The following is a 19747-nucleotide window of genomic DNA, read 5'->3' as shown; positions in this document are numbered from 1 at the left end:
CCATGGAGGTCCTGCCCATGCTGCTTGGCAGTGGTTTGTTCATGCAGACAAAGGCACTTCTAAAAGCTTCTAAACAGGTTACGGTGGGTTTAACCATGTGCATAGTCGTAAGAAAAGAAAAAGGGTATAGATTGTCACAGAAAGAAAGAAATAGTTTAAAATAATAAAGTAAATTCTTTAAAGACAGAAGTAAAGTAATATAAAAAAAGAAAGCCACGCAGATATGAGAAATACACAGGGAATCTGGAACCTGTGTGTTGCTGCCTGACCTTAAATCTTTTGATTGCTGGCGAGCCAATGACAGCTGCTAAGACACACAGTTTTGAAAGAGGGACTGCTGAAATAAACCAGTCTAGACAGTTAAGAATTCCTTAACTTTACTTATTCATTTTAAAGGGTTCTGCCTGCACACTAGAAGAGGGCACCAGATCTCATTACAGATGGTTGTGAACCACCATGTGGTTGCTGGGAATTGAACTCAAGACCTCTGGAAGAACAGCCAGGAAAAAAAAAGAACAGCCAGTGCTGTTAACCTGTGAGCCATTGCTCCAGCCCAAGAATACCTTAACTTTAAAATAAAATGCAAAAAAAAAAATACATTGCTTTGGAGAAGAGGTTTTGCTTTTATTTCCACAGGAAATGAGGGGCTATAGATTCCTTTAGGTTTGAAATGGATCAGGTTTAGTTGGGGAAGAAGCTTCTGAATATTGACAGGTGATATCTATCAACAATGGTTACATTTAATGTAAAGCTAGCTAGCTAGTAAGCTAGCTTTCACAGGACTTGGCCATTATCTCAATTTTCTCAGTGATCCCTAAGGATGCCTTAACCCACAGACAACAGGAAGCAGTCTGGATAACATGATGCCCACATTCCCACAAAGTGGGGGTGGCTGTTGTTTGTTATTTGATAGGTTATGTATGTCGTTATCATTTGTGGGAAATATAGAAATATAGGATAGAAAGACAGCTATTAATTCTGAGATATTTTGTACTGGTATGAATTTTGGCATATGGATAAAAATTTAAAGTTATTTTTGTTGTACTGTATGTAGGTTTCTACTCTTGTTTGGGATATTATGCTTATACAGCTCATTTAAAAGTGCAATGTATAACTAAGATATGAGGTTAGTAGTTAATCTATAATAACCAAATTTGCAGTCACATTAGATATGTTTTCAATGTGAAATATGAATATTTTAGACAGATGATTTTTAATCACTTCAAAGACCTACAAAATATGACATTTGAGCTGTTTCATACCCTAAGGTTTTTCATGACAGCGAGATACATATGCTCCTGTCAGCACCAATTTATTTTATAAAAGGATGACGGGCATCAAAGAAATACCATATAGAATTTGCTTTAAACATAGCAAGTCTAGCCATTTGGGCAGAAAACTGCTTTTGCCTTGACTCCTGACAGTATGCTGCACAGACTGGACAAGCCAGACACAGGAAAGAACTGTTGAACTTTGCCAAGACAAGAAAGGACAGTCCTTTGAGATTCCTGCTTTACAGAAGAGTCTGCCAGATTTTCTGCAGAACATAGGAGGAAACAACTGATGAACTTTGTTAATACAAAGTGGGACAGTCCTTCAAATTTCCTGCTTGACTAAAATACCTGCCAAATATTTATGCCAAATGTCTGCCATCCTGCAGGCCAAATATGCATGCACTTCCTTGGGGAATCTTGGGCAATGTGTGCATTGTACTCACACCCAGGTTGGTTCCATCACTGTGTGGAAATCTAGGATGTGGTGGTCTCGGTCTGTCTCAGGTAGGATTTTTATTGTTGTGAAAAGACACCATGACCATAACAACTCTTATAAAGGCCAACATTTTAATGGAGTGGTATACAGTTTCAGAGGTTTAATCCACTATCATCATGGTGAGACATGACACAGGCAGACATGGTGCTACAGAAGATGACAGTCCTCAATGTCTCAGTAGACATTGAGCATATATGAGACCTCAAATACCACCGCCACAGTGATATATTTCCTCCAAAAAGGCCATGTGCACCCCAACAAAGCCACATCTTCTAATAATGCAACTCCCTATGAGATTATGCGGGCCAACTACATTCAGACTACAATATGGTCTTTACCACCTTTCTTTGCCAGTGACAATCTTAGGACAAGGGTGTCCATGAATATTTTATGGATGAGGAAGCCCTGTACTTCAGTGTCATGGAATGTCATATAAAAGTCAGTGGGGCAAGTCTCCAAATCAGTTCATCTCATAAATGACAGCATGATGATGGGCATGATGGCCTTGTCTGCCATCTCTGGGGACACCACACCTGCCTTATGATTTCATCAACCACTTCTGTTAGATGTGGTTCAGTAGAACAGCTCCTTAGTGTAACAAATCCTAAAGACTTCCCCCTGATCCTCCTCTACATTTGTGATAATGGCTTTGTCCATTTGAGAAGGATGGCCATCACTCTTGTTGAATCTTGGGTCAAGCTGCTTCTTGGAGTCACAAGTATCTTGTGTCATTTCAGAGAATGCGACTTTACCAGTCAGGTGCATGTTGCACATCCAGATGCAGGTCCGTGAGCAACAGGGTCCACAACAGTGCGATAGAAGTGGTCACATTCCCTACAATGAATGTGCCAGCTACCACAATATGCAAGTTCTCATCATTGAAGCTTCTTCAGGATTCCCCTTGACCTGGGCTTGGTAGAGAGGGTGGTCTGGGAGGGTGAAGAGTTAATCTAGTTAATCTTAATCAGTAAACACCTGGGTATCAGATATTGGGATAAAAACCTGGAAGAGAACCAGAGAACCAGGAGCAGCTGCCAATTGCTTCCTACCTATCTCTTTTCTCTGTCCAAAAAAGGAGCTGAGATCCTGTCTCCACCCCATCTTATCATGTCCTGCCTCTGCCTCCAGAGTTCTGGAATTAAAGGTGTGATCCAGAAGTGCTGGGATTGAAAGATGTCTGGGGGTGATACTATCTTTAAAGGACCCTGAAAAAAACCTGGGATAATTATATATTATCAAGTCTTGGGAGAGCTAGCTGTATCATTTGTTGTCCAGTCTCTGTGTAAAGGGAAAGTGTAAGGCTTATCGTAAGTCCTGGTTGGAGTAGTCTGTGAGGCTGGACCATCTCAGTTAACCGCCTTGAAATTATCCTGAGAAGTTTGGGGTCCAAAGCTGATCTTTGGATGGTGTTTGTCAGTACAGTGGTGTTGTCATAGTTCTGGTGGAATTGTGGGGCCTCATCATCCTTTTAGAGACTTCAAAATTTGCTGTTTGGCATGGTCATGATTTCCTGCAGAAAACTTAAACATTTGAAATGTCATATGAAGCAGATCTCAAAGAGGTTAAAGGACCATAATTGGTTATATATCTCTAGCATACATATCTTAATTCCTAGTTACCTGAGAGACTCAAACTGTAAATCATGTATGGGAAGCCAGATGAAGCCTTTTTCTAGAATTAGATAGTACTCTATAAGACCATTGATATCATGAAGAAAAGTTTTATAAGTATGTATATGTATAGAAATATAAAATTTTGAGATAATATTATACCATGAGAAAAGTTTTAAAGAGTCAAAATAAAGCCAAAGAATTATGAGATTATAGGCAACAGAATAGCCCTTCATTTTGGTTTTTCTTCTGTCCCCTATCAGGTGGCTCTTCTGACATAGTACAGAGGTTTTTGATTTCCTTTAACAAGCATGCTTGGGATTAGAGAAGGAAAGAGCCATGCTCCAACTCCAAATCCAGCTTTAATTTTTAATTAAAGTGGGACTGCAAACAGACCATTTGCACTGTATGCCTGTAGAGAACAGCAGAGGCAAGCATTTGAGAATATTTGTGAAAGTTTAGTCTGTTGGAAATGTGATACACCAATAGGCCCATTTACTTTTTCTTGGGACATTTTCTCTGAGTGATTCATCCTTTTCTTCAGATGTCTCATTTGTCCAGTGCTCTTCAAATTCTTAACTAGTTGTCTTCATTCTCCTGGAGAGACAACAACAAAACCCTCCCCAGCCCTAACTTTGGGAAGGTTCTCTTTTGGCAAGTCATATCTCATCAAGTGAAAAGCACTTGTTAGAAGGAGAGAGAGCACGAGCAAGGAACTCAGGACCACGAGGGGTGCACCCACACACTGAGACAATGGGGATGTTCTATCGGGAACTCACCAAGGCCAGCTAGCCTGGGTCTGAAAAAGCCTGGGATAAAACCGGACTCTCTGAACATAGCGGACAAGGAGGACTACTGAGAACTCAAGAACAACGGCAATGGGTTTTTGATCCTACTGCACGTACTGGCTTTGTGGGAGCCTAGGCAGTTTGGATGCTCACCTTACTAGACCTGGATGGAGGTGGGTGGTCCTTGGACTTCCCACAGGGCAGGGAACCCTGATTGCTCTTTGGGCTGACGAGGGAGGGGGAGTGGATTGGGGGAGGGGGAGGGAAATGGGAGGCGGTGGCGGGGAGGAGGCAGAAATCTTTAATAAATAAATAAAATAAAATAAAAGATGGAAAAAAAGAAAAGCACTTGTTAGTTTTATAAGTTAGTTTAGATTGAATTGTCACACTGTTTGATTGATTATCACCTCTTCTAATCAAGAGTTCTCTCTTGTTCAAATATAATCTTTATAATATTTGTTTTATGGATTCTTTTGAAATTTTTGTTTTATCTTCTAAAGCTGTTCCATCTTTCAGAGCAGTATGGTTTTATACAATAGGCATTAGGTCCTTCAACAGCTCTGGGAAGGAGTTCCCCCATGGTGAATGACTGAATCAAGTTTGATGTGGGGCTATGCAACAGGCCCCCAAGGCATTTTCCAACAACAAAGAGTTATCTTGTCTGTTACTTATTGGTCTACATTCATTGGTCCAATTTCAGCCTTTGCTATACTTTATGCATACTCCAGAAGGCAAGGGCTTTGTGTTTAGATTGGTAAAAGTATTGTTTCTAGGAATGCCCTGTCTACAATCCCTTTTTAGGTGACCTTGTTTGCCACAATTAAAACACCTGACATTTTGAATTTTCTTCCAGCCTTTGGAAATCACCTGTCCTATCCAATTATCATCATGGTTATGACACTCAATATTGACTGTACTTACGACCTATTCCTCTATGGGTGCTTATCTTGCCTTTAAAGGCCTTATTATCCTTTAGAAATGTGAATTAATTAAGTTTCAAAAGCCAAAGATTCGATTATTATTTGTCTATCTTCTGAATTTGGTATCATTCTATTAACAGCTGAATTCTATCTTTGTAAAAAAAAAAACCAGTGAAGGTTTCTTTTGAGCCTTGTATAAGTTTCATAAGCTTTGACTCAGTTCCATTTCTGACTTCTTAAATTCTCTCCCAAGCATTCAAAGCTGCTGCAGTGCAGAGAGCCAAGGTGTGGTCATCATGTGGAGACTGTCTTTGTACATCAGCACAATCATCCTCTCCAAGAACTTGGTCTTGTGAAATTTCCACATCTCTAGTCCTACTTCATTGTTCAATGGTCTAGCCTCATCTTTCCACCAGGCCTTCCACTGTAATTGAGGACCTGGCTCCAATACTACTGTAACCAAGTCTTTCCCATCTTGTGGGATAGTTATGTTACTAGTTGACCATGAATTTATCATCTGTCTCACAAGAGGTGAACGCATATCATATGAGATGGTATGCTTCCTTAAATCTCCTCAAACCTATCATTCCCTCAGGAATCCATTCAGTGCTTATATAGCCTTGGGAATACCTGTCATTTGATAGTTCCCATAAGGTGACTGGAAAAATAAGCTTGCTTGTTTGAAAATCTTGAGCTGTTCCTCTTAAATTTTATAATGTAATCCTGAGGTTGGTTCTCCCTTAAATCCCTCTGTCTTTATCTAAATATCTCTTAAGGCTTGTAACTTATCAGTCAAAGTAGCATTGTTTTTTCCAGAAACTGTTTTGTGATCTTTTGATATTTTTCTTTTGGGGGTGCCCACCATCCAGTTCCCAAATAAATCACACAGGGAAGCTTATTTTTAGTTAGGAATGCCTGGCCTTAGCTTTGCTTGATTCTTGACAGCTTTTCTTAAATTATACTGACTACTTCTTGCCTCTGGGATTTTTCCTTTTCTTACTTCTGTATGTCTTACTTTCACTTTTATGCCATGCCTTACTGGATGGCTGAGTGCCTGGCTTCTGATGTCCTCCTCCCCTTGTTCTATCATTGATCCTCATATCCTTTTTTGACCTTCTATTTATACTCCCTGCCTGTCAGATGCATCTATCCTTGCTCCTGCCTAGCTTTTGACCATTAAGTGCTTTATTAGGACCATCAGGTGTTTTAGAGAGGCAAAGAATCACAGCTTCACAGAATTAAACAAATGCAGCATAAAAAAAAAGCAACATACCTTAAAATAATATTACCCAACATTTCCCCAGTTTTTTCTTTCTAAACAAAAATGAAAGGTTTTAGCTTTAGCATAGTAAACCTGTACAGTAAGAACAATTATAAAGTAAAGATTACATTCACAATGTACTGAATTCCAATTCATTTGTATCTGGTAAATTTAAAGAAAATGATACATAACCTATCTTATCTTAGTAAATCCAAAATGTTATACCTAACTTCCTTTCTATCATATTTTAGGAAAACTGCAAGTATAACTAGTTAGTCTTCAACACCAACAAAGGCACCAGAAGGATATACTATTTAAAAAACAAACAAGCATTGCAAATGACTTTCAAAAACTCTAGAAATGACATAGACATCTAACTGTCTGGACAGTCACCCAAAGATCCTTTCAAACATTGGGGTATCCACCTTTGGTCTGCAGGCACATAGTATCTGTCAGACTTTTCATGAAGCAGGAAATTTGAAAGACTCTCCTGCCTATATTGGCATTGTTTGTCAGTCACTTTCCTCTGTGTCCTGCAGAATGTCTGGCAATTTCTTCTGGGATCAGGAACTCTGAAGGACTATCCTTCCTTGTTTTAGCAAAGTCTAGTGGTCACTTTCCTGTGGCCCTGCATGTCCAGTTTGCACAGCACATAGCCAAGCAATGAAGGCAAAAGTAGGCTTTTTTTTTTTGCCCAAATGACTAATCTTGCCACAATGAAAGCAAACTCCTATCGAGTTTCTTCGATGCCCATCATCCTTTCTGAAGTAAATAGGTTCTGCCAGGAGCAGATGTGTCTCATTGTCGTGAAAAGCCCTAAATTAGCAAGACATTTTAAATGCCATATTCTGTAGGTATTTGAAAAGTTTGAAGACCATCTATCTCTCTAAAATCTATCTCTATATGATCTGGAAAGCACACCTAACAGATCTTCAAATTTGATTGTTATAAATAACTACCAACTAATTCTTGATTATCCTAAATAGTTTATAAGAATAGTTTTCAAAAACTAGAACTTTACCTTACATTTTTAAATGAACTTCATAAGTACCATACCTTAAATAAGATCAGAAATATATATACAATATGTTGTAACAAAAATAACATTAAATCAATATACAAAATCCTTTAAACAACAATGGAAAAATATATACAGTGTGTTGTAACAAAAATTAACTTAAATTTGTATCAATATACAAAAGTCCTTTAAACAAGAATAAAAACATATATACAGTGTAACCAAATATTCTTTGATTTGTATCCATATGCCAAAGTCCATACCAAAGCCAAAATACCTGAGATTAATAATTATTTTTTATCCTATATTCCTATATTCCCCTAAATTATAGCAAACATACATGACCTACAAAATAATCAAAGGCCTCCCACAACCTAAATCTTGGGAATGTAGACATTGTTTTCTCTAGAATGATTTCTGCTGAATGTGGGCAAGGGCATCCTTAGGCATATCTGAGAAAAAAATTGAGATGAAGACCAAGTCCTGGGAAGATCACTTATAACCTCTGTTGATAGATTTTATCTCTAAAGTTTCAAGAGGTATCCCTTGATCACATCAGATCCATATCAACCTGGAACAAGTCCATAGCCTCTTGCTTCCTATGGAAACAAAAACATAACCACTTCTCCAAAGCATTTTGATTTCCATTTGACAAATACATTTTTGACATTTTTAAAGTTAAGGCATTTTTAAAGTATCTAGTCTGTTTTATTTCAATAGTACATCTTTCAATTCCAGGTCTCTTAGCAGCTGTCCTTTGCTTTCCAACAATCAAAAAAATTCAAAATCAAAACAAGAGCACACTGGAATCAGACTCCTGTGTATTCACTATCTTTATATCTTTATGTGGTTTTTTTTCTTTTACATTTACTTTTAAGACTTTATTTTATTTTTTAAAGTCACTATTTCCTTCTATACTGTCTATGCCCACTTTCTTTCTTAATACTACAAACATTGTCAAACACACTGGAACCTGTTTAGAGGTTTTTCTGACTGGACCTCTTTTACTGAATATAGTTTAGCCTTTTTTGACTGCACATGAAAACTTCAGACTGTTAAGCTATACTTGGATTCTCAGAGTGCTCTATGGGCTGGCTGCTCCAATTCTTGGGGTGGGTTGGGAAGGTCAAACATAAAGCTTGCAGCCAGGTTGAAGGTTTAAGACTAGAAACTGCATTCAACCTTCCTAAAGCTCTAGAATGCTGGTGCTTGTGCTGTGCAGGTATTTTTACTTTGTTTTTGGTTCCCACTTACCATACTGGCTGCTCGCGGACTGACAAATAGGCACAAACACTTAAAGGAGCCATATGCTTTTCTCAGGCCCTACATGGAAATACGGGCCCACATTGAACCCCAAAAGCAACCTTTTCCAAGGCCTGTATCTCGATACTTAGATCAAGCAACTTGGCACTCATATTAACCAATGTTTTTAGGGATAAAGCAAGAATTATCAAACCAATAATTGTTTATAATTGACATTATGTAAGTTCCATCTACGTGAATTATCCCCTCATTTATGTTCCTTTTTTTTGTTTGTTTGTTTGTTTTGTTTTGTTTTTCGAGACAGGGTTTCTCTGTGGGTTTTTTGGAGCCTGTCCTGGAACTAGCTCTGTAGACCAGTATGTTCCATTTTTAAACCATTCATTGTGTAATCATACAGAGACCTAACTCCTTCCATTGTAACAGTGTTTCCTATATATATATTTTTTTGAATCACAGAAGAAAATCTTTTTTTCTTTAAATTTAATTCCCCTCTTTAAGTATTCCCAGTTGTCTCACCAAATCTGCTGCTGCTGCTGGTGAAATGTGAAGTGTAGCAAGTCTGACTGGAGAATATAGACTGTGTACTGACTGGGTGAGTTTAGCTCAGCAGTCTGAGGAGGGGTCCAGGGGAAGTCACAACCTGCGGGGAGAGCCAGCCATCTGCGTGGGAGAAAGTGTGGAAGTGGCTCACTCCAGCAGTGTTTGGAACCCAAGTGCCTGTGTTATTTGCTGTGGAATGCTACAGCAGGAAAATTCCAGACTTACTCAGAGGTCTTGGGGAACAAAGGAAAAGGCAGCCAGTGGGGCCATGACTCGGCTGGGTACAATTGGTGCTAGTGGCTGCAAAGCAACAGGCAAATGGATATTTTATAAATTTATGCCCCAAAAGTTGAATGCTTTGTAAGAACTCAAAGAAAACATCATACAATAGAGGACCATGGATAGAAGGTCACAATAACCTTCCATTGTCTCCAAGAAGTCCAGATACTTGGTTACTGTGTGACATGCCTGCGGTGTCCTGCCTGTCCTTTCCTAATACTACAACCCCCAATTCTCACCTTTTCCACCTCAAACAGGAAGGCATTAGTCAAATCTCAGGGTGCCTAGACAGGATCTCAGGTCATTCCATGCTCAGTCCACATGCTATACTGTGAACCCATAAGTGCCTTGTGCTCTGGGAAGCCTTTGGCAAGATGCCCTTGGATGTGCAAAAACATTGGGAGAGCATTCAACACCTAATGTCTGTAGACAGCTAACATGAAATTAACGTGAAGACAACTAAGTATCCTTATTTAAGCTGGCTGGGACTATACTCAAGTATTTGGGACCCAAGCGTGGCTTAATTTATTTAGAACAAGAGGCTTTAAAGGCAAAACCCGCACATCCAGCTTCCTCTGAGATGGTGGACAACATGGATGTGTCACTGTGGGCTGCCCTAAGCCTCCTATATCAGCAAGGAAGCCAGTGTTCTCTCTCAAACATTCCTCTAATTTTTTCAGCTATTATGTTCAACAAAAACTCAATCGTTCTATTTTATCAATAAAGACTTGGGAGGGAGATACAGGGGTGAAAATCCTGCTAGCTCAGAGAAGCATAGAAAGCACCTAGCTGACATTCTACCCCATCCATGATCCCCCCCAAATTCTCTTCTCCACCACCTCAAAAAACTCTCTCCAAACTCCATATCCCCACTTTCCACTTCCTGTGCATCTCTCTATCCACCCTCCTGTCTACCCCCTCATTCTCTATCATTTTATATTCATAATATTATGTTCACTTCCGGTCAACTGGTAACTTGCTCTACCTCTTGATCTATGATTAACTTTATTTAATCCTTTTTATAATATTTGAGCAAAAGGCACTTGGAGTAAAGCCTAGCCACGCCACAACCAGGAACAGGTTTTTCCAGTAAATGATGCAACCTTGGAGTTCATGGTGTGATGAAATATCCTTCAACATTCAGTATTTTGCCAAATCAAAGGACTTCATACTTTATTGGAAACAAATGACAGATATTCACATTGCATATGGCTTTGTTCAGGAGTGTGCTGGGACTGAAGAAAAGTCCAAAGCATGGAGATGGAAACAACTTGAGATCTTGTCCTTATTTCTTTGCCTACATCTGGCTGTCATTGAATATTTAGCTATGTAAAGCTTTGTCGCATGTGTTTAACTAAGTAGAGTTGTGATATATTTGTTGAACTATGTAAAATTGTATTTTTTATGTTGCTGGATGTCTGTTTAACTAGGCAAAGATGCGTTTCATTTCTTTAGTTATGTAAAGATATGTTGTTCTTTTACCTTGGCTGCATAAGGCACCTGTTTCTGCTGATGAAAAGCTGAATGGCCAGTGGTGAGGGAGGTGGTATATGCAGAAGAGTAGGTAGCAGGAGGAATTTAGGCCTGAGAAAGAAAGAAAAGGAGACACAGTGAGACAACAAGAGCCAGGGAGCCAGACGTAGAGGAAGCAGGAAACTACAACATATAGAATGAGAGAAAGATAAAAAGAAAAAAAAAAGCTCCAAGGCAAAATGTAGATGAACAGGAACAGGTTATATTAAGTTTAAAGAGCTGGTGGGACAAGCTTAAGCTAAGGCCAAACATTCATAAATAATAATAAGTCTCTGTGTCTTTATTTGGGAGCTGGTTAGAAGCCCAAAGAAAAATCCAAGTAAATGGCACCCAGTTTGGGGCCTTAATTTCCCCATAGGCCCAAGAAAAGTGAAAAAAGAGAAAAAACTGGATATGGCTCCTTCAAGGGGCACTGCTGTGCAGCAGAGCACGTGAACATCCGGCACACAGAGTAGAAGCAGCAAGCAAAGCAAAATCTCCTCCAGAGTACAGACACCAACTTTCTAGAGCAAAACAGGTGAATGCAGCTCTTGCTTAAAGACTAGTGCCAATTAGACAGCTTTCGGACAGGTCAGCAGGCTTAAGGCTCAGCTCTTACATTCCTGAGGAGAGGGTGGGGCTACGTGCCAGAGCCTCAAGTATAGGGCCTATCTGCAGCTTAGCAATTCAAGGTTGAGTCATGCTGTCAAAGAATACTATGGCAACACAGTTAAAATGGAGCCAAACTAAAAAAAAAAAATCTTTAAACAGGTTACAGTGTGCACAGGTATTTAAGAAGAAAAGAAGAGAAAGGTGGCAGGCTTTCCAGGAAGGCTATGCCAGGAGACAGCATCGGTGCTGTGGTGGTCCATGGACACAGCAGTGGTCTCCAGAAGCTATCAGACCACTAGAACCTCAACCTCAGGCCTGCCTGCACCTAGAGGAGCAATCTCTGGAATGCCAGCAATACCCGCACCTGGAGTAGTGACCACGGAAACTGTGACCCTACCTGCACTGAGAAGAGTGACCATCTCAGGCTTGAGCCCATACACACCTGGAGAAACAATCACAAGAAGCTCAACCCTGCATGCATCTGAAGGAGCACTCAACAGAGCCACAGCCTCCAGCTACTTCAACTGGAGGAAAAGGGGTCCCCTAAAGCACAGGCTCCACCTGTACCAATTTGAGAAAGAGATGGGTAAACAACAGGGTAAGAATACACACAAATAGCAATAAAGCAACACCAGAAACTAGTGGTTCTACAGCAATAAGCCCTGAACATCTCAACGCAGTTGAAGCAGTAGAAAATGACATTAAAAATAACTTTATAGAGGGCTGGGCAGTGGTGGCGCAGGCCTTTAATCCCAGCACTTGGGAGGCAGAGGCACGCAGATCTCTGTGAGTTCAAGGCCAGCCTGGGCTACAAGAGCTAGTTCCAGGACGGGCTCCAAAAGCTACAGAGAAATCCTGTCTTGAAAAACCAAAATAATAATAATAATAATAATAATAATAATAATAATAATAATAACTTTATGAAGTCAATTGAGGCCCTTAAAAAGGAAATGAAAATTTCCCTGAAAGAAATGGAAAAGAAGACAAAAAATCAGAAAAGATCAACAAATCCCTTAAAGAGACCAAGATAAAAGCAATCAAACAGATGAAGATCCCCGCCTCTTCTTCCCTCCCCAGGTGCTTACCCTCTGAAGGGCATCAGGAGGCGGGGGCAGACTCCATGGCAGCTGCGCATGCTGGTTATGTTGGGCTGAGGACTGTGAGCAGGGGCACAAATGTCCAGTGAACCCCTGCTCCCAGGGAAATAGAAAAGTCACTCGCCTGAACATGCCACACATGCAGAGCTTAAGAGGTTGTAGGACATCGCCTCAGACTGGAGTAAGACCTTCCAGATCCACTAACGGGGAAGGAGGAGGGTTGTGCAGATGTCTCTACAGTGAAGCACACTGACTTCCTGATGACCCAGGCTTGACTCGGAGGACCCGCAGGAGGTTGACAACCAAGTGTGCACCCTGTCCTCCTCAGGCGCCGCACACATGCAAGCAAATACCCATGAATGCACGATAAGAATAAGGGGGTGGGGAGGGGAGAAGGGTTGTTGGCAATCGATGTGGCTATTCCTGTAGGCAGCGAGGAGGTAGGACTGTGAAGTAAAGTTACCCCAGCATGGTGAGCGTTTGGTCCTGAACGTTACAAAAGCCGTGGTCGGACTATGATAGGTGGTGGAGGATTCCCTAACATTCCATGACAGAGAGTCAGTGGGAGGACATTTTCTATTTCATAAGCAATACTACAAATAGTGTCTGCACAGCTGTGTCTCAAGCATGCCATAGAGGATGGGCCTTGGATGCTACTGTCTGGCCTCAGATTATACAGAGACTAAGATGAGCCCTGAGGGCTGCTGCATGCCTCCATGTTCTCCCCGGACCCACAAAACCCCAAATTTCAAGATTCTTGAGCTTTCCTAGTGAGAAACACCCATTATATCATGCCTACAGGCTGGCTGGGAGCACTCTCCCCGGTCTGGAGAGATGGCCCCAGACAGCACAGCAGGATCCCGCCCATCCTCCTGGATTCTGACACCTTTCCTACAGCAGATGTTCTGCATCCCTTCACTGCAGCAAGCTGAGCTGGGAGGACAGCAGCTTCTCTAGCAGTGAGAGACCCCTAACCATGTGTGACACTTCAGGATTCTGGGGATCTTCACCAACATTTGTCCCCAAAAAAGAGTAGTGCTGAATCCCACAACACGTCATTCACACTTCCTCACAGGAACCACAGAGTACTGACTTCTGTCTGCAGTTTGTCACCAACCCCTCAGCCATCGATGGCCTTTGCCTGTGATCTAGTCAATCACTGGACACCTGGACAGCAGCACAACGACCTCACTTCCTACTTTGTCCCAATGCTTCGCCCTCTCATTCTCCCCTTCGTTCGTTCCCTCCTCCATCTCTTCATCACCTCCTGATCTACTCCACCCGCCATTTTTTTTTTTTGAGAAGGCTCTCAATAAATAGTCCAGGCCATACAGCCCAGGCTGGTCTTGACTTGCAATCTTCTGGCATCAGCCTCCATCCTGCTATACTGCCGGCCTGTGCCACTGCTGTTGGCTCAGCAAACTCTCCTCACAACATGAAAGTTGTTTATAGGGGAGATCTGGGACAGAGGGGAAAGACTGATTGTAGACTATTGTCTTGGGCCACAGTGGAGACAAGGAAGGGGTTGGACCAGGAGTCTGAGTGGAACCACAAACAAGGTTTATTGGATATCAATCAGAACAAGCTGGGGAGAAGGATGGAGCTGCTGTCCTTGCTAGCGCATGACTACACAGAGCTCGTAGGGGGTGGGGGTAACTGGCAATGCAAAGATGCCATGGTCGCTAGGTTGGGGCTGTCCACTGGGCACCGAGAAGCTAAAGCGCTGCAGGAGGCAGGTGAAGAAGAGGAAGAGCTCCATGCGGGCCAGGGGCTCCCCCAGGCAAGCTCGGCGGCCTGTAGATGCGAAAGGGGCTCAGTCAGTCTGGGACCTGATGGATGCTCTGCCTTCCAAGGCACGCTGGGAAGAGACATGGAGACAGATAACCCACAGGACCTGCTGAGAATGGGATGAAGGCCTCATGTTTCACAAAGCGGCCCTGGGCATCCAGGAAGTGCTCAGGATGGAAGTGGAGGGGCTTCTCCCAGACAGTCTCATCTTTCAGCACTGAGGACAGGTTGGTGATGAGGGTCGTCCCCTGGCAGGAGACACATGGTGTGAACATGGACTGTGGTAGGACTGCCAGTACCCAGCTTACCATGGTCACATGCACAACCTCTTCCTGCACACATAGGGTTCTTACATTAACCTCAACCTCAGATCCCCTTGGTACCATTTTCTGGTACCATACAAGGTCATATGACAAAGCCACCCTAAGTACACAAATCAGAAGCTGCCCCTGTGTGTAGCACTCCCTGCAATCCTGTGGCTTATTCCACTAGCCATCCCTCTTCCCTGGGGAGTCCTGGGCAATGGCTGCAGTGTACTCACACCCAGGCTGGTCCCTTCACCATCTGCAAATCCAGGATGTGGAGCTCTTGGTCTTTATAGCCTTTGTTTGCCGAGTGGTGATCCTGGGACAAAGGTGACCATGCCTACCTTGGGGATGATGAAGCCCTGTACTTCAGTGTCACGGGATGTCATATGTGGTACATTGGTTGGAACGATGTCTGCAAATCGCTGCACCTCATGAATGACAGCATTGGTGTAGGGCATGCGGGCCTGGTCTGCCATCTCTGGACGCCGCGCCTGCCCTATGACTTCATCGATCTCCTGTTGGACGCGGCCTGGAAGAACAGCCTCCCCTCAGCAAAGCAGTTCCTTAGTTGTTCTTCCTTGACCTTCTATCACTGGGTGAGTAGGTGATTTAAGACTCCCATCAGAATTGTGGGAGTCTGGGTAAAGGTGACGTTGGAGCCCCCACATGCTTCTCAAATATTTTTATCTTTCTTCCCTCACACTCCCTTCCAGCCCCAGCCAGGCTCACTCTGGACATCCGGGTGTAGGATCATGAGCAGCAGGGCCCAGGACAGTGTGGTTGAGGTGGTCACCATCCCTGCAGTGAACAGGTCAGTTACTACTGCATGCAGGTTCCCATCGTTGAAGCTGCTCTCAGGATTCCCCTTGGCCTGGGCAGACAGAGAAGGTAGGCTCAGGGACACAGGCAGTAAACCCCAACATGATCCATCATTGTGTTCAAGACCACAGGCGTTGGGTTCATAGATGACATACAAACTCCACATGCCTGGCATCACAAGTCACAGAACACTTCAGCCCAAAGGCCCTGTCCCCATCTTTATTGCTATCCTCACCTTCTCCATCTCAGCCAGGAAGGCATCTGTCAGGTCTCGGGGTGGCTGGGCAGGGTCCCAGGTTCCCTTGTGCTCAATCAACAACTTATCCAGTGAGTTTATCAATGCTGTCATTTTGGGGAAGGCTTTACCAGGCAGCCCAGGGATGTGCAGAAGCACCGGGAATGTGTTCACCAGCTGTAAAGGTACAGGTCTAGGTGTTTTTATTCCTAATTAAGAATCATTGTGTGTGTGTGTGTGTGTGTGTGTGTGTGTGTGTGTGTGTGCCTGTATGTTCACTCTCACACGTACATGTGCACAAAGACTCCTGTTTGGAGGTCAGAGAACAACTTGTAGAGTAGGATCTATCTCCCAGTGAGTCCCAGGATCCAGCTCAGATCTCCAGGCTGTCTTGCTATGTTCCTTACCCACAGGCCATCTCTCTTGACCCTGGATGTACTCTGCTCAGTGTTCACCTGGACCAGACTCAGTTCCCAGCCCTTTTCTTTTTAGTTCCCAGACTTGTCTACAGAGGACTCAGGGTCTGTTTGTCCCAAATATCACCTGCTGCATCCTCCTGTCCTCCCTGTAGGTTGATTGAGCCCAGGGTGAACGAAATGTCTATTCTATTCTGTACATCTAACAGCCTTACGTGGTTTCCATGTAGACGGGAGCAGAGCCTCACCCCCTTTCTAGAGCCCCTGTCCTTGGTCCACTCTTCCCCGCCTAGTATCTGAGATTTGCTAAGGGCAAGGGCTTTTCTCCTGGATTTGATTATCACACAAGGCCCTCAGCCTATTCCCCCGGAATGAATATTCATTCTGATTTTACAGCACATAAATGACCATGCACACAGACTGCCCGAGTCTCATACCTCAGCAGTGAAGTTAGTGTCCTCTCCAAAACTTTCCTCTAATGTTTTGATCAGCCCATTGAAGAAAGGGTCTTCAAATTCGAAGCGCTGGGCATAAATGAGGGATGAAATCACATTGCATACACCTTTGTTCAGGAGGGTGGTGGGATTAAATGCTTGGCCTAGGAGCAGAGATGCAAACAAGTCATGACGTCATTCATAAGTGTCTGCCCACATCTCTACATCTCACCCATCACCCACCTGCCTCCTTGGTGAAGGCGTCACAGAGGTGTCCAGCCTCCTCTGTCACCCACTGCTCCAGGGATTTCTTGCCCAGGCCAAAGTCTCGCATGGTGGACACAGAGAATCGCCGCAGTTCTCGCCATTCGGGCCCATAAGGAGCTAACACCACACCTGCAGAGACATCTGTGTGTAACCAAGGATATGTGGCTGTGCTGTCTGCCCTGCTCCCAACCTTTCCCTGTGGTCAGTCTGAGCCATCAGCGCCCCAGCACTTTGCTATCACAATCAGCACGTGCAGCTTTGGAGGCTCCACCCTCCACGCAGTGATTTCCCTTCCATTATCTGAGCACATCCTCCCCCCCCCCCATTGGGCCCTGTCCATTTTCTGGTCACTGCTCCTCAAACTGTATTCTCTCTGCCCTGTCCCCACTATAGCTCTTTGCCTTTTGCTTTGGGCCCATAGCCCATGACATTATAGACAGGCATTGGAGGGCGGTCAGCAGTGTCCTCTCCACAGGTCACCAGCACTTCCCGCACTGCCTTCAGTCCATTGATCACGACCACGGGCTTCCAGCCCATCTGCAGGCTGAACACGTCACCATAGCGTTGACGAAGCTGAAGTAGAGGGATAGAATGCTTAGAAAATGGAGGTCCCTAGTAAACTGGACAATATAACCTCAACACAGAACATGTGTGTCTGTGTGCATGTGTAATGTGTCACGTGTGCAGTTGCGCATAAGCACATTTTGTGGTATGCATTGTGAACCTTTGTCCTGCCCTTTGCTGGGAAAATGTGCTACCACTGACCACATCTCTAGCCTGAAGTATGACACCTTATGCCTGCATGATCCTATCTTCTCAATCCAGCAAAGTTCTCACAGCAGATACGATCATTAAGCTGTCATCGTGTGAGAAAATGATCCGTGCTCCTTTGTAGTAATAAGGGCGGCGGCAGGGCTGCGTCCCCAGCACCCCAGCTGCCTGCTCAGCTAGCTTATGCCCCGAAATAACAACACACAAACTGTATTCATTTAAACACTGCCTGGCCCATTCTCTTCTAGGCTAATTCTCACATATTAATTTAGCCCATTTATAATCATCTGTGTGTAGCACCCCAAGGTGCGCTTACCAGGGAGATTCTAGCCTAGTCCATCCTGGGTCGGAGCTTCATCCCGGGAGCGGGGCATGGCGTCTCTCTCTGAGGCGTCTGCTCCCGAAAGAGCTGTGGAGTCTCTGCGCTCACTTCCTCTTCCTCCCAGCATTTTGTTCTGTTTACTCCTCCCTCCTATCCTCTAACCAATAAAATGGGCCAGGGCAGTTCCTTTATTAGCCAATGACCTTCCTCCATCACTCCTTCATACCCCCACCATACATGAGGGAATTCGGGTCCTGTGATGGGCAGCAAGGCCTAAGACCGTACAGCAGCAAGAGATTATAGCAGATGCAGCCCGTCCTCACTGACATGACATTATAGCAGACACAGCCCATCCTCACGGACACGCTACAATGTATCCTGATCCTCCTCTGTGACTGTACAGCAGCAACAGATTATAGCAGACGCAGCCCATCCTCACTGACATGAGATTATAGCAGACGCAGCCCATTCTCACTGACATGAGATTATAGCAGATGCAGTCCGTCCTCACTGACATGAGATTATAGCAGACGCAGCCCATCCTCACTGACAAGAGATTATAGCAGACGCAGCCTGTCCTCACTGACATGCTACAATGAAACCTGACTCTTCCCCACTGTGACTGAGAACACAGACACTGACGGGATCACAAGAAAACTCAGCCCTCCCTGACCTCTGTCCTATCCAACCACATTCCAGGCCTGCCTCCATGGCCTTTTTCATATATGTCTCTGCTCTTAAGTCCACAGTATCCTCAGACCCATAAGTAACTGCCACAAGGCAACCACTAAGCCTTCTTCCTCTTGGTGGTCATCTTCCTGTCTATCCTGTGGCATCAGCACCACCACGTACTGCTGGGGGCACCATGACCTCTACTGCCCTCCACTGCCATCTCTCACCTTGTACACACTGTAGGGCATGTTCTCGAAGTCCACCTGCAGAAGGTTGCCCAGCCCAGGGAGGGGCACAGGACCCGGAGGGTAGCGGGAAGTCCAGAACTTGCGTCGATGCATCAGGTCCACCAGGAATAGGAAGATGGCTGTGAATAGGACCACAGACCACAGGCCATCTCCAGTCAGCAGTACCATGGCTGCCCCTGCTCCCCAGGCTGGTTATGGGAATCCCTGATCCAGACACCTAGGATCAGGAAAGACACTCTGAAGACAAACTGGGCACCTGGTCCCTTATGAAGGGGAGAAGGCTGCACTTTGTTCTCTGCCTTGAGCCAAATAGCTGTGTTTACTGTTCAGTCAGGTTGTGTTGCAAGAGGTCAGGAAAGTCCAGGACAAGTAAGCTAAGAGGTTAATGCCATCTCTTCTCTCGATGGGTACTTCTTATGGGAGTAGCTTCAGCTTCTCCTCAGGGAACTGACCACTGTGGTTATGTAGCCTTTGGCACTGTGAGTACAGTGGGCAGAAGAGCATTGGACCCTACCTCAAGGTACAGCATCAGAAGGTAAAGCAAAGTCAGTCAGCGATGTGCCCCACTGGAAGAGCTCTGGGGGCCTGAGGCCATTGTGTCAGAATGAACGAGGACATGTTTGATGCTCCATTGAACCCTCGATCACCTCTGCATCACAAACCCTGGCTTCAAACTCTGCTACAGAGCTACAGTACTGAAAACAGCCTGGTATTGGTGTGAAAACAGAAAGAAGACCCGGATATCATCCCACACACCTGCAAACACCTGATTTCTGACAAAGAAGCCAAAAATATCA

The 19747-nt window shown here is 44.0% G+C and overlaps 1 protein-coding gene across 1 annotated transcript; it reads right to left on the bottom strand.

Moving 5' to 3' along the window:
- Positions 1 to 14209: 14209 nt before the first annotated feature.
- Positions 14210 to 19190, bottom strand: LOC121461217 (cytochrome P450 2D20-like). Its single transcript, XM_041672164.1, has 9 exons — positions 18930 to 19190; positions 17339 to 17510; positions 16914 to 17066; positions 16674 to 16834; positions 15821 to 15997; positions 15496 to 15637; positions 15108 to 15295; positions 14565 to 14706; positions 14210 to 14464 (listed from the first exon to the last, which is right to left on the bottom strand). Exons 1-9 carry the CDS (start codon positions 19116 to 19118, stop codon positions 14286 to 14288), a joined length of 1503 nt encoding a protein of 500 aa, XP_041528098.1. The 5' UTR covers positions 19119 to 19190; the 3' UTR covers positions 14210 to 14285.
- Between the last annotated feature and the right edge of the window lie 557 nt (positions 19191 to 19747).

This window comes from Microtus oregoni, unplaced genomic scaffold (assembly GCF_018167655.1).
Source record: "Microtus oregoni isolate MIOR12 unplaced genomic scaffold, Mior012 000022F_ref0000154, whole genome shotgun sequence".
Lineage (NCBI taxonomy): Eukaryota > Metazoa > Chordata > Mammalia > Rodentia > Cricetidae > Microtus > Microtus oregoni.
The sequence above is the reverse complement of the archived record's forward strand: the minus strand, read 5'-3'. Positions and strand labels throughout refer to the sequence as shown.

Bases quoted from the DNA above. Each gene is read 5' to 3' on its own strand.
- LOC121461217 (XM_041672164.1), bottom strand. From the start codon at position 19,118: ATGGTACTGCTGACTGGAGATGGCCTGTGGTCTGTGGTCCTATTCACA. The intron at 16,835-16,913 runs GTGGGTGATGGG...CTCTGCTCCTAG, and splicing joins CGCCTTCACCAAGGAGGCAG to GCCAAGCATTTAATCCCACC. The intron at 15,998-16,673 runs GTATGAGACTCG...GTACCTTTACAG, and splicing joins ACACTAACTTCACTGCTGAG to CTGGTGAACACATTCCCGGT.